At 34.5% G+C, this 13,730-nt stretch overlaps 3 protein-coding genes across 3 annotated transcripts in view; 1 reads left to right on the forward strand and 2 right to left on the reverse strand.

The window, feature by feature from the left end:
* The first annotated feature begins 1,149 nt into the window (after window positions 1–1,149).
* On the forward strand, window positions 1,150–5,873 carry LOC106111047. The gene is made up of 3 exons (XM_013293012.1): window positions 1,150–1,708; window positions 4,739–4,907; window positions 5,098–5,873. The coding sequence occupies exons 1-3, from the start codon at window positions 1,226–1,228 to the stop codon at window positions 5,415–5,417; spliced, it is 972 nt and encodes a 323-aa protein (XP_013148466.1). The 5' UTR covers window positions 1,150–1,225; the 3' UTR covers window positions 5,418–5,873.
* Window positions 5,874–6,514: 641 nt separating this feature from the next.
* Window positions 6,515–7,439, reverse strand: LOC106111093 (ommochrome-binding protein-like). The gene has a single exon (XM_013293065.1). The coding sequence runs from the start codon at window positions 7,383–7,385 to the stop codon at window positions 6,555–6,557; it is 831 nt and encodes a 276-aa protein (XP_013148519.1). The 5' UTR covers window positions 7,386–7,439; the 3' UTR covers window positions 6,515–6,554.
* Window positions 7,440–8,859: 1,420 nt separating this feature from the next.
* LOC106111082 (MFS-type transporter SLC18B1-like) overlaps window positions 8,860–13,730 on the reverse strand; it is a 7,658-nt gene continuing 2,787 nt past the window's right edge. The window contains exons 3-12 of the mRNA XM_013293053.1: window positions 12,733–12,806; window positions 11,823–12,039; window positions 11,610–11,700; window positions 11,297–11,531; window positions 11,130–11,228; window positions 10,905–11,000; window positions 10,556–10,727; window positions 10,102–10,288; window positions 9,487–10,031; window positions 8,860–8,986 (exon numbers count right to left, since the gene is read on the reverse strand). Coding sequence (XP_013148507.1) covers window positions 8,906–8,986; window positions 9,487–10,031; window positions 10,102–10,288; window positions 10,556–10,727; window positions 10,905–11,000; window positions 11,130–11,228; window positions 11,297–11,531; window positions 11,610–11,700; window positions 11,823–12,039; window positions 12,733–12,806 — 1,797 coding nt within the window. The 3' untranslated portion in view covers window positions 8,860–8,905. The remainder of the gene's footprint in view (window positions 8,987–9,486; window positions 10,032–10,101; window positions 10,289–10,555; window positions 10,728–10,904; window positions 11,001–11,129; window positions 11,229–11,296; window positions 11,532–11,609; window positions 11,701–11,822; window positions 12,040–12,732; window positions 12,807–13,730) is intronic.

Raw genomic sequence — 13,730 nt, forward strand, 5'->3', positions numbered from 1 at the left:
GTGAATAAAGTATATTTCATAACTGTTTTAATTAATATTCCCCTTATTTAGTAAAAGCACTTCAAAGTGTATATAATGTATCATTTTATATCACTTTCTTAGCATAAAGTTACTAAGATTATCTAAAAATCGTCATTTTAAAGTTTAGTGTCTGAAAGTTGACCTGTGGCGTGTTAAAAAAAGATGGAAAGTAAAAGAAATTATTTGAGTCACGTTAGTTTACTCAAAACTTATAGCATACAATTGGTGCTACGATAAACAGTGGCCAATCATGAACGCTGCCCGTTTGAAATGGCCGTGGCAAATGTAAAGACTGCAAATTGTATATCAAATGATTTCCAAATGACGTCATAAAACAGTTGTTTTTTTTTGTTTCCCGCGAAGTCACTGTCCATAGATAAATTATAATAGTACAAGTTTTAATATCCTCTTTTAGGTATTAACTGGATGCGAAGTACCTACATCTTGTTTTCTACGCTAATTGTTGTTGAGGATGCTGTGAACAAGTGCCCTCTGATCTCCGACCATTTGGTTAAAAGCGAGGTCGTATTATAACGATAAGTAGGAAGTCCTTTCGCAAGCAAATTACACCAATTAGATCTCAGAAGTAGACCAAAGTTGTTAATTAATTTTGTGAATTAAATACTCCTGTGTGTCTTGGATAAAATTTGACAAAAAAAAGCTAAGCAATGCTAGTCTTCAATACAAATTTAGATAACTTTGATGAAGGATTGTTTTGAATTTCTTGACTCGACATTCTATGTATTAATGTTCATTACAAATGGAGGTCAATGAGCAGTATTGTATGATAAATAAAATTCAACAAGAATGAGCCATCAATTGAAATTTAGATACAATCGGTTTAATGCATTGATATTAAAAAAAAAAAACAGACAGAAGATTTTCTTATTGACGAGTTATATGAGATCTATTACGCTCATTAATACAATGAAGATATTCTCCATTGGGCGATATCAAGGCCAAATCGATATGCACAACTATTAAATATGCAAACAATACTTTATAACATCGATTACAAATGTCAGACGAGTCATACATAGCAAGACAAACGACTTACAGCCTTTGACTCCGGATCAGACAGATAACAATTAGGCCTAATTAGTTTACATCCCACTCCCATACAGACCGCAGCAGTCGCACTTCACTGCTCGCCTCATAACTAACACGCGACATCTCATAGACAACATTACGAAAATACGAAGAAATGTATCAAATAGCCGGTGTTTTGATAGCTTTATCTACGGTCGCGGATTGTGCAAATTATCAAAGATATGATACAACCAGACAACCAAGTTATACAACAATTGCTAACTTATACAATCAATATCCGTATAAGACTGGCAGTGATATAGCAACATTTCCAGATACGAACAGATATCCTAATTATAATTCAGGATATACGACTCCTAGATATAACAGTTATAATACAGGATCCAACGTCTTCCTACCAGGGTACACTACCCCGCAGTATAACAGCTACGGACAAGGGTTCACATCATACGAAGCACCATTTATGAAGAATATCAGAGACTACTGCGTGAACAGATCACCCCAGACTGGGATCTGGGTGGATAGTTTGACTGGGATGTGGTACGGCGTGGAGTTCGTCCAGCATTTAGCCGGGGATTCCAGAGTGGACTACACCAGAACATGCATCGTGATTCACATATCAGAGCCGCATGATCGGGTAAGTTTTTTTTTATCTATAAACGGGTATTTTTGCATGTAGTCATCATAAAACATAAACAGTTATCGATTACATATTTACATTTAAACAATATCTTTACGGTATTATGTTTATTGTTCTATTTGTTATGATGATTTGTTGTCATTAGTCTTTTTAGTGTTTTCATGATCGCAAAAAATTAAAATGCAATTTACAATTACATACACGTATCTTCAAATCCTTCCAAAATGAAATCACCAGGAAATTTCGCGTCTACAATTAAGAAAACTGCTTTGTCTCTACTTTCAACAAACCTATTAGTTACTCCTGCAATCATGAGACATTTCTTATTAATACCGATATTTTAATTTGATATCGTGTAACTAGTTATGCTTTTGTTTGTTTATAAGTGATTAGCTAGGAGGATAACATTAATGCGTTTACAGACGATAACATTTCGAAGAAACATCTTATCACAGACTCCTGTACAATTCTATAGTTTGGTGCATACTTTATTGTTAACAATAATAAGCGTGTACTTAAAATAACATTGTAAATATGTGGTCACCATCTCTCTGGCGAGGCTGCTCGCGAGCGTAGCCACAATGACAATTAGTGATCTTCATTCACTACTTGATCATTGCGACAATACTGGCACACTTTATTTCCACAGAGCTAGGAATGTTTACAGCTTCCATTATAATATATTTTAATTGAGCTTTGAAAATATTATTAACGTACATATATGTATAATTTAAAATATGAAGAGAGTTGTGTCCCTAGACTTTATTATTATATTTATGTATGCAACAGAAAAATCATCAACAAGAACAAAAATAGAGTTTAAAATTTCTCATATAACCATAAATAGTGATATAAATGTGGATATTCGTATATTAACGATGACACAACCATGTGAATTTTTAGGAAATATCAGTGGGAACTCTAGTGCTACGTAAGTCAGGGGTCAAATGTGATAACATCGTTTCTCGGGTGACTAAGGACCGCGCCGCATCCAATCGTCTGTCAGTCCGTAGCAATCGGTTATACGCTGCCAGTTTTCGCGGGCGTAGCGTTCGAAAATCGAATTCGCTTTTAACAATTAACTGTAAAGTTCCATATTTAAAAGTAAAAAGTGACGTTTGTTTTTTTTAAATGGAATCATTTAGGCGTGGCACAATGTTTTTACCGTGGTTCCTTCTTTTGTTTTTGAAGTCATCAGCTGTAGAAGTTTCTAATTCAACAAGCAATACCACAGTTAATTGTCAAAGAGAACATGAATACGACGATTTGGACCCCAGAACGGTTATGGGGAAATGGAAAGTAGCTGAGCTTTATATGCATTTGAGCAAAGAAGGAGTAAAAACATATAAAAGTTGCCCGATGATCACTATTTGGGAAACGGATGATTTTCCCAGATCTACGTATGGGGTAGGTAGCTTAATTATAAGCCGTTCATATATATCGTTATAGTTACATGTTAAATTTTAAGCCATTGGCTTTTTTTTAAATTACATATCTACGAAAATTTTAGTATATTGTAACAATGAAAAAAAAATTAGTGTTTATTTTTACAATTGCTTAACGTAAAGAAAGTTCTAATTCTATAAGTTACTTTTATTATTGACAAGCTCATATTAGCTATATAATATTTGATTGTTGAACTAGATAGTAACTGTGTGTACTTAATAGAAATCAGCAACAAATTGATAGCATTATTTAAAAAGACCCATCAGGAATATTGTAGGATTGCCTCAATTGATTGTATTTAGCCTTGTGTTGCTATTCTACATACGTGCGTAACTATACGATACATTTATTTTTAATGGACAGATATGTGCAGTGTGTTTTACTTTGATATTTTTTTAGAAATTCACAATAAAAATACAATTTTTAATAATCTTTATCAAATTGACGAGTTGTTTTCAAGAACTTCACGTAAAATATGCTAAACTCTGTTGCTTTTCCTTGCTACCTTTTATTTGAATGTTTATTAAAGCACATTTCCTTTGTCATAAATGATCTATTCAAGTAAAGAAAGTGCTCCAAACAAATTCGAATCAAAAATATCAACAAACATTGTAAACAAAAGAAATTATTGTTTACACGGCGTTAATGTCATACTAGCTTACGCGCGCGATTCTTTCCGCGTAGGATTAAAATAAAACAAAAGTTATTAGCCTGTGTTCTTCGAAATCCGTTCAGCTGTTTAGGCAACAAACTGTAACAGAAATCTATCCATCCATCTAAACTAACATTTATAATATTAAATAATACGGAATATGTTTTAAAATGGTTCAGTAAGCAATCTGAATACTAACAAAAAGTTATTCCACAACTGTTACATGATTCTTTATCAGTTATAAATAAATTATTGTACAAAATAATAATTTAATTTCCAATCAATGCAGCTGGAGTGTGGGAAGTGGTTATCATGGTGGGAGCTCCAATCATTGCATTATCCGGACCTAACATCCTTTACTCGCAAATCCCCGTTTCCTCCGCATCGTGTGCCAATGTTTAAACTGTTTATTGGGGGATTAACTGGCGCACTTGTTAAGTCTCTAAAGAAGGCCTTTACTAAATTAAAAATCTATAACTATGATCTCCATTTACTGGCACTAACCTCAAAGTCCTTAGCATGAATTTCTGGTACAAATCTGAAACCGCTCCCTTAGTAATCAATTAACGATGAAACAAGGTAAGATCTTCTTTATCTTAATACCTTCTTCATATATTTTACTATCTTTTTAATAATTGGGAGTGACCTGAATGCCTCATGCGTATTGCCCACGCACCTCTAAAGTTGAGTCATGGGTGACATTGATGAGGTCAATCTACCTGACCCATTTAATCTACAGTGATCCAATGTTCTGGAATGAACTTTAGGCCTATGAGAATTTTTTCTTGATTTCTCATAAGATTTAAACAAGTAAAAAGTGTTATTCACTCAATTTAAATTGAATGACTGTTTTATCATTTGTTTATCATCTCTGTATTTACTTTTTGATCTCTTTCTAAATATTTCTAATTTTGTCTCTTTCTTTCTAGCCGTCAACTGAGAACCAGTTGTACCACGTGCAGCACATCAACGCAAAATTCCGCCAGGAGTTCCGACATCTGCGCCTGCTCTGGGACGAGGCGGGCGAGACCATAGAGTACGCGCTCTACTTCAGAAACGATTCCGCGGGATATTGGCAAGCTGTCGTTGGTCAAAACGGTATGTACTTTTTTTAACACATTTAAGTTTAACAGAATTAAATTCAGTTACCATTTAAATAAATAATATTGTAGGTAATATTTCTATTTTTATGCATTTATGTTTGTTGAAAATAGGTGTTGTCATAAAAAATGTTAGAATTTTCGAATTAAATTTAATTACCAATTGTTTTTTTTTTTCTTACTTTCAGGTACAATAACAAATCGTTCCACCTACCAGCAGTTCAGTGGTTCCGTGCAAGTTCTTAAGGCTGTCAATGACCATTTACTTTTGAGCTTCTGTCAAGAAGGAACGGCTACTGCCCCAGCACAACTATACTCTGTTCTCTTCTCTCGAAACCCGGGCACTATGCCGCGCTGGGAGATCGACTCTGTACATACTTTGTTACAGAATAAAAAACTCTCTGTAGCTTCTAGAAGAATGGTCTGTGGTAATAGCGCTGATAAACCATACGGTATGGTCATTTCGATCTTAACATGCTTATTGGCGTATGCGATTAGCACGTCATAGAATCTTTTTTAAACAAACATCAAATGCATTTTCAAAATCATAATAAAAATTCTATCTTTTACACATTGTATCTTTATAAAGTTTCAGTATTTTCTAAGAATTTTTTAAATGGATAGGAATTTCTCTTTCTTGCGAAATCAAAACAGTTGCATCAAGTGCCAGGAATGCATTTTAACATCCGTCCTATGAAAATGGAAATTAATTAGGTTATGACTAGTATTGGTAATGTTGGAAAATACTTAATATCAAACACTAATAATTAACTAAGAAAATTAAATCCGAGTTATTGTGTTCATTCAATAAATAAGATCTGAAAACAACCTCTTGAAATCTCGCATAATTTTCAGTATTGTATAAAAACAGTTTAATAAATAAGTGTAACTAAGTATTTACTTAGTCTTCTTTAATTTATATAATTGTACGAAAGACTAATATTTTTTAAGATAAAATGGTAAATGTAATGCTATTATTAACTTATTTTAAACATTTATATTTGATATATAATTTATGAATTATATTAAATTATTTAATTAAATATTTTTGTTTTTGTTAAGATAATCAAGTATTTTTCCTAAAACAGAGTTTGAAGAGCGTTGTGTCACAAGATACGGCGTGAAAAGTTAAAGTTATGTGTAAAGTTACAGGGGTAAAGTTATCGGGTTAAAGGTTGTTCAAATTCATAAAGGAACAAGTAGTAATTATTTATCTTACGTGGAATATTTTATTTAGGACGATAAAAGTATTAACTAAGTTTAAACTTGCTTAAAAAGACTTTATTGTTTTATTTGCAGACAGCTAAAACAGTGTTGGTACTATTTTCGTGCACTATGTTAAAAGGTAAATGTCAGGGATCAGCGATGACGTCACAGGGTGGGGTGACGTAGGGGGACGGGCGGCGCTATGTTATAGCAGACCCTTTTATACAACATATCCTTTGTTTTGTAATTATCTTTAAAACTATAGATAACTTTCTATAATTGGAATATTTAAGTTGCTTTATTTTTTAACAATTATGTTTTTCTATTGAGTACAACAATTCTTTTATAACTTATGACGAAAAGTAATAATAACAAATGTAAACATTTGTTAATTACATTACTTTAAAACATATTATTTATAATAATTACATAATAGTTCTTATTTGCAGTCCCCGGCCAATAACTTAACAATTTCATGGGGATTAGAAAAAATGAAATTATTATCATGATCGAAGGTGAGTCCAAATATATTTCTTATTTCTGCAATCTTCTCCAGCGTGTAATCTTCTGTATTGATGACATAGATGCCGTGTTGTCCGCAAAAGTACACCTCTCCTTGATTGTCAACTTCAATACATCTAAAGTTATTTATACCTTTTATAAATATACGATCACTTGTACCATTTTTTATCATATAAAGACCGGTACGATTAGTTATGTAACTATTTTCATTGCCATCTATAGCGTATTGATAAATTTTCTCATGTATATGCTTTTGACGGATCGCTTTTACCCCCGATTCTTCATGTTCACATTTATATAACCTCTGCTGTGGATAATTGATAAAATGAAGTTTCTCTTTAATAAACATATCCCAAATATTAAAACCATCAATAATCTTTCGAGTTCCGTTTTCTTTTTTAATCGATTCCTCGTAAATACCGAGACTGCCTCCGAAGTATATTCTATCGTTTGTATTATCAATTGCTATGGCGAAACCGTTTTCAATGTTTTCTTTTACTTTGTGTTCCGTTTTTCCTTTTTCTATATAAGCAATATTAAAACAATCTTCTTCCTCTTTTCCTATATTGTAACTGAAATAGATTCTATGCCTGTGTTTGTCGTAGGACAGTTGATATGGACGATCGAGGTTCTTAGATAATATCTCCTTTCTATGAAATTTATTATTAAGATATAAGCCATCACATTTTTCACTATTCACCACACTTAATGTAACATATACTATGAAACACACTATGATTATTTTCATTTTAATTAAAAATATTAAAATTACACGGTTGTTTTTCCACACCACAAGCTAGATAAGTAATCGCAAGTGATCTGGCTCATCATTGCCTTGTATTTGATATTATTCATTCAATATGGATGTAATTTAATAGGGATCGATTCTGTGGGCGTATGTCTCTAACCAGATATGCAAATGTTAATTAAAATATAGCTTACTAGCTTTCGCTCGCGATTCCATCCGCGTGGAGTTTAAAAAGACCAAAAGTTATTAGCCTATGTGTTCTTAGAGATAATCCTCTACGTCTATGCCGAATTTCATCGAGATCTGTTCAGCCGTTTAGGCTTCAAACTCTAACAAACATCAGTCCATCAATCTAAACTATCTTATTTGTACTGTTAGTAAGTTATTTATGATTATAGTATATTGTCTAACAACAAAATACTTCTTATAATCATACATTTTAACATTTATAAATGTTAAAATTGATTACAAATGATTTGAAAACGTTTTTAAAAAATGGAAAGTTACTTACCTCTTTCGCTTGTTAACGCTACAGAAGTTTCAATAACCTGAACCCGTTTTCCCCCGACATCAAGGCAAAACGTACCAGGACATAAGGAGTCAGTAGAGATACATCAACGGGAGAAAAAGGATAGACTGGATGATCTGTCTCGCTCGCCAGCTACGAGGGTGGTGCACCGATTTCAACCCCATCCCCTATCAAATCCTCCCTGCACAAGTAGGCTAGAGCAGGACGGTGGAATATACGTCATCAACATGGGACATAAATCAATATTCCTGTACTTCAATACTGTTTGGTTGCAATATTTATAGAACTCAAACGCCTCTCCAAATAGGTGTCAACAAACAAATATAACATTTCTGGATATTGCCAGTTCTTTTGGTTATACAAAATGTAACAATTTGTTTAATTAGTTAATATAGCTTAATGCTATATCTAATTTTGATATACACTAGCATGTTACCCAGTATTTTCCAAATCTGAAACAAGGAACTATTATGAAAACTTCCTTGGTTGAAAAAAATTCTTTAAAAATCCGAAAGTAATAAACATTATTTATAAGTATTAAGGCTTGTCATTTTTTCAGTTATTTCCTGCTTGCTCATAATAGAAAATAATTGACAAAATCTTGATGAAGGTTAAAATTAAGATAGGCAAACGATCTTGTATTTAAGGGGCAAACCGTATTTCGATGTCGTGGGATCGGCCGCAGAGGTCGTTTCCACTAGGAGAGCATATGTAACAGGAGGTGTTTGCAGGAAGGGGTCATACTGTTGGACACCGAAATGCTCCCACAGGGGGTCGGGAGCGATCGACCGCTGCCCTTTTATGCACCCCTAGTACTTTGTACGGAATGTGAAATATTTTTGCTATTCGAAAATATCAGGAACGTTGGAAATAAATAAAATGTTTTATTATTAAAAACTTAATTTATTAACTTAACATTTTGAGTTACAACCTTTTAAACTTAATATTAATTTAAGTTAAAATCACTTGAATTTATCTAAATTAGTTATAATTAGACTTCACAAGCGCCTGTAGACGATACTGTGACGGTTCCTCTAACATACGTGACACCATCTTTGCAGTCACAAGCATCCTGGAAAGTTAAAAGTTCTTATGTTAAGACGTAGATAAACTTTTTAAAATACAAACGGTGTCAAGATTGAGTCTAAGACTTCTAAACATTCTTCATCGAAATAGTTTTTTGTTGTGATACTCAATCATTTTTATAATACGTCATTGTTACGTTTATTAAAATACATATTCATCCAATTACAAAGAGAAGCCTTAATTTTTCCTGGTAAAATAACTCGATTATTTTTAGAGTATTTTTACATAATTTATATGCCGATGTCACGCCGTATGTCTATCAGTAATAATCTTACTAATACTAATGTTATAAATGCGAAAGTTTAGATAGATGGATGGATGGATGGATGTGTGTTATAGTTTGTAGCCTAAACGGCTGTACGGATCTCTATGAAATTTGGTATATGTAGGGGATAGTCTTGAAGAACACATAGGCTACTCACTTTTGTTTTTTTTACTTCCACGCGGACGGAGTCGCGGGTGAAAGTTAGTAATATATATACTTACAAAAATATCTTCACGTGATGAGCAAGCCGGGTTTTGTTCGTAGAAGTGTACTTTTTGTAAATTATGCTTTATTATTTCATCAGACGTTCTTCTGTCGTCTTCAGTGTTCACTTTCGCCACCAGGCCTTTGTGGTTTCTCTTTACTATCAAGTTGTCTGAATTTACATTCGCCATTACAACAGGGCTGCCAAAAATGGCATTGTCTAAATATACGCAGTAACTATTCTGTCTGTCTATTTTATCACAATCAAGATTTTTATTAACCTTAATATTAATAGCGGAATTGCCATTTTTTAATTCTTTACCTTGTGTATTATTATCGTTTTCATCGTTTCCTAAATAGTTTTGATATAATTCATCATTTGCTCTGTTACTTTTGCGTTTACGTAATCTTCGTATTTTTATATAGGCGTTAGTTAGATATTGGAATTTAAGAAAATATGTCGTGACTTCTTTTGCGCTTGCCCAACCACTCTTTTTCTGTTTTATGTGTTTTAAACAGAATTGTCGAGGATACGAAGTACCGTATCCTGATAACGCGTAACCTGAAAAATGTTGCTTTAAATGATTTCGTTTTTTATTTTGTCGTTTCATTACAAAATGTGAGTAACTTACCGTTTTTAACAGAACATGAGCAGGGTGAGATGAGCGGGGAGTTTTCCTGCGTACGCGTGTAGGGGGCGCTGCGTGTGCAGTAGTTGCTGTGCCAAGTGCTGTCTGTGTGCACAGAGTCTCCCAGTGATTCTACTTCTATCCACTTGGAAGACTCCCTCAGCGAGAAGAAAGTTAGTGTCACTATAGCCTGAAATATTGTTGCTTTGATAAATAAAACAAAATCCTTTTCAAGAAAAAATGACAGCAACAAACCTCTAGTTAATTTACTGTGAACCAGTGCCTTGACTCTATTTTTTTTCGTAATAGCCATTGAAGAAATTAAGGTGCAAAAATTCGTAGAACAACTCCTGGATGCTTCTAATGTGAAGCTTTTCTACAGCTTAAGTGCTACAGATCTGTTGTTAGCAAACTAAAGATCTGTCTATTTTAAATATTTAGTTATTAATATTTTTACCATAACAAAGCAGGCGGCGGCGCACAGAGTGGCGCAGAGTGGGAAGCCGTAGCGCTGCGCGAGCGCGCCGCCCAGCGCGGGGCCCAGCACCTCGCCCAGCGAGTAGCAGCACGACCACACGCCCGCCACCGCGCTGTACGTCGCCAGCGCCTCCGGGCACCCGCCCTCGAAACTAACAACATAAATCCACATCCAATTTTCAACCTGAAACACCTTTAAAAACGTAACCGTGCTCAAAAAAACGGAGACGACGGTTCTGTTCGGGTTCTTTTTGCTAGTTTTATCTTAATGTTTGATATTACGGTGTATCAGAACTGATATAATAAGCAAAAAGGGACATTATATTTACATAGAACTTGTGAGCACTCCTTGGAATGTCGGCAGCAGTGTTAACGCCACAGATATGCCCAGTATGGAAAGCGCTACAAGATCGAGCCACAGGTCACTGAAACAAATAAATATTATTCAAAAACAATATTCACTAGCCTGCAATTTTTTTTTGTATAATCCTCAGCATTGATACAGAACTCCTTATTGTTGTGAAAGAGATAGACAAAGTATGAAATGAACTCACCGAGATAAGCCTGGTATAAACGGACAAGGGCCAAGGAGTAACAGTCCGATTGTCGACAGAAATAGGCCCCATACCATCATACACCAGTGGTTATGCACTCTAAAAAATTACACATATTAGAAAATAGAAAATCATAACTGAGAATTTAATCTCTCTATTTTTCTTACCTGTCAGCCACCCAGCCCCATATTGGACTAAAGATTCCATAAAGACTGGAGAATAATAAAAATATCAAGCCTATTTGTTCAGTGGAGAGACCGAACTGTCGTAAATGTGGCTCCAACGTCGGGTCTAGGAACGCCCACGTGTTGGACACGATGACGATAACCAGACCAGTTATTATGATTGAGGGTATTTTGAACAATCGTATTATAGACGCTGTTTTAGAGCCGGATACATATTCTGAAAGAATCAAGTAAAAACAATTACAGGATCTTTAAACTTTAATGATGACTTAATAAAGGAATTATTTTGGTTTACCTTCACAATCGGAGAGGAGAAAAAAGTTAATTGGTACGGTCAGCACCATCACTACTCCAAGACTGTAGAATGGAACACCGAATCCCCCGATCTACCTGAAACATATCTGATATAACTATACTTATTTAACTAGGCAATTTTTAAAACCAAACATCATCACTGTGAGTAGAGTGCCTAGGACCCAAGTAATCCGAGTTACGAATTAGTCCATACCGAATAAAGAAGTCCACCGATAGCCGGGCCGACAGACATTCCGAGACCGACAAACGTCTCGAGAATCCCGAGCACGGTTCCGATGCTGTCAGGGAAGGCGTTGACGACGAACACATAGCTGGCCGTAGAATACGCGCTCGCTCCCAGCGCCTCCATACCTCGCACCACGAAGCACAAAATCGTAAATGTTGAAGAATCCTGCACCATTACTAGAGTCCTGGAATGTTAGATGACTTTGAATCTCAATCTCTTAGAAAGTTTAGATGGATGGATGTTTATTAGAGTTTGTAATTTAAACAACTGAAGGGATCTTGATGAAATTTGGCATAGATGTAGATAATAGTCTCTAAGAACATATAGGCTAACTTTTGTTCTTCTTATCCACGCGTACGGAGTCGCGGGCGAAAGTTAGTAATTCGTTTTTTTTTTATTTATTACATTTAAAATTCAGCAAAAATCCAAACATCTTATGTAAACTACAAAACCGTCCATTCCATTTTTAAGTAATAATTTAGATCGCATTCTTGACATATTTTATTTAAGTGCAAGGTTAGCATGGCCGTGGTCATAACATGATTAAGTCGGAGACGCCGCCGAGGTGTCATAAGCTATAGTAAAGGGGTAGGTGAGCGGCGTGCGTTTGGCGTGCCAGTACCGCAATCTAATCTACTTATGATACACGCACAGATTGTGTTACACTCAACCCAAGCCTTGCATTTAAAATAGTTTGTGGTCGCCCTACATTAATCACATTTCAAAGTATACTTAGATATTATACTAACAGCCCCACTCCTTTAATGATCACTACAGAAGACTCTGAGAGCGGTAATATGTACATGTTATGAAACTCGTTAAAATTTAAAAGCATAAAAAAATTCAAAGTTACTTTTAATAAATATAATTTGCTTACCCAAATAACACGTTGCAAGCGCCGGCGACAAACATTCCCGCGATGAACATAAACTTAGCACCCATTGCTGGCAACTGAAAAGAGATTTAATTGTGTTAATTATTTCATGGTAGGAAAAAAACATTTATACTCAAGTGACTGTTATTTTTCAAACATGAGCAATAAGTTGTTGATGCATTGGTAGACTTGGCGCAAAACAAAAGAGTGATCTATCTAATATTATAAATGCTAAAGTTGAGATGGATGGATTTATGGATGTTCGTTAGTTTGTAGCCTAAACGGCTGAATGGATTTCGATGAAATTAGATAGGTGTAGAGAATGTTCTGGAAGAACTCATAGGCTACTTTTGTTTATTTATTTATTAAACACTTTTGTCTATTTAATTCCAAACGAACGGAGTCGCGCAAAACCTAGTGTAGAATAAAAAAGAATAAAACAGGTGAAAGAAGATATAACTAATATGTTTCTGACTTATCAAACTTTTTCAATGAATAAGTTATACGACACCGATAACGTTCAAATTTATAGTCACAACATGACTAATCTGAGAATGTAAACACAAGAATGAATGTATTTTTGGAATATTCCAGTACAACGACAATGAGCAGATAGAGCCACGATACACTTTAGCCCTTTGGACTAAAAATAATAATAATTCATGACCAACGCCAAGATTAATATAGTAATATACATATTACACTTCTGTAGTACATAGCTTATAACTATTAAAGGCATCTGTAGATCTATTGGTTATTTAAGTATAGTTTACATTTTCGAATCATTAATGTAGGTGGGTACAGTTTAAAACTAATCGTTATCTTTGTTCTCAAATAGAATAAGTGCATTTCTTTGAGTATTTTTAAAGTGAAAATCATTTTGTAAATACTATTTCAGTCCGCTGCGTGACGTCATACTGAGTGCACGCGTTTTTTGTTTCACTCCAGTGTGTATTGTAAACAAGTGCAACATTATATCGAGCCGGCCGCGCGGCCGCTCG

The sequence above is a fragment of the Papilio polytes genome, unplaced genomic scaffold, assembly GCF_000836215.1.
Source record: "Papilio polytes unplaced genomic scaffold, Ppol_1.0 DF824180.1, whole genome shotgun sequence".
In the NCBI taxonomy this organism is placed as follows: Eukaryota; Metazoa; Arthropoda; class Insecta; order Lepidoptera; family Papilionidae; genus Papilio; species Papilio polytes.

Coding starts and splice junctions, on each gene's coding strand:
- LOC106111093 (XM_013293065.1), bottom strand. CDS start 7,385: ATGAAAATAATCATAGTGTGTTTCATAGTATATGTTACATTAAGTGTG.
- LOC106111047 (XM_013293012.1), top strand. CDS start 1,226: ATGTATCAAATAGCCGGTGTTTTGATAGCTTTATCTACGGTCGCGGAT. Junction 1,709..4,738: donor TATCAGAGCCGCATGATCGG/GTAAGTTTTTTT, acceptor CTTTCTTTCTAG/CCGTCAACTGAGAACCAGTT. Junction 4,908..5,097: donor AGCTGTCGTTGGTCAAAACG/GTATGTACTTTT, acceptor TCTTACTTTCAG/GTACAATAACAAATCGTTCC.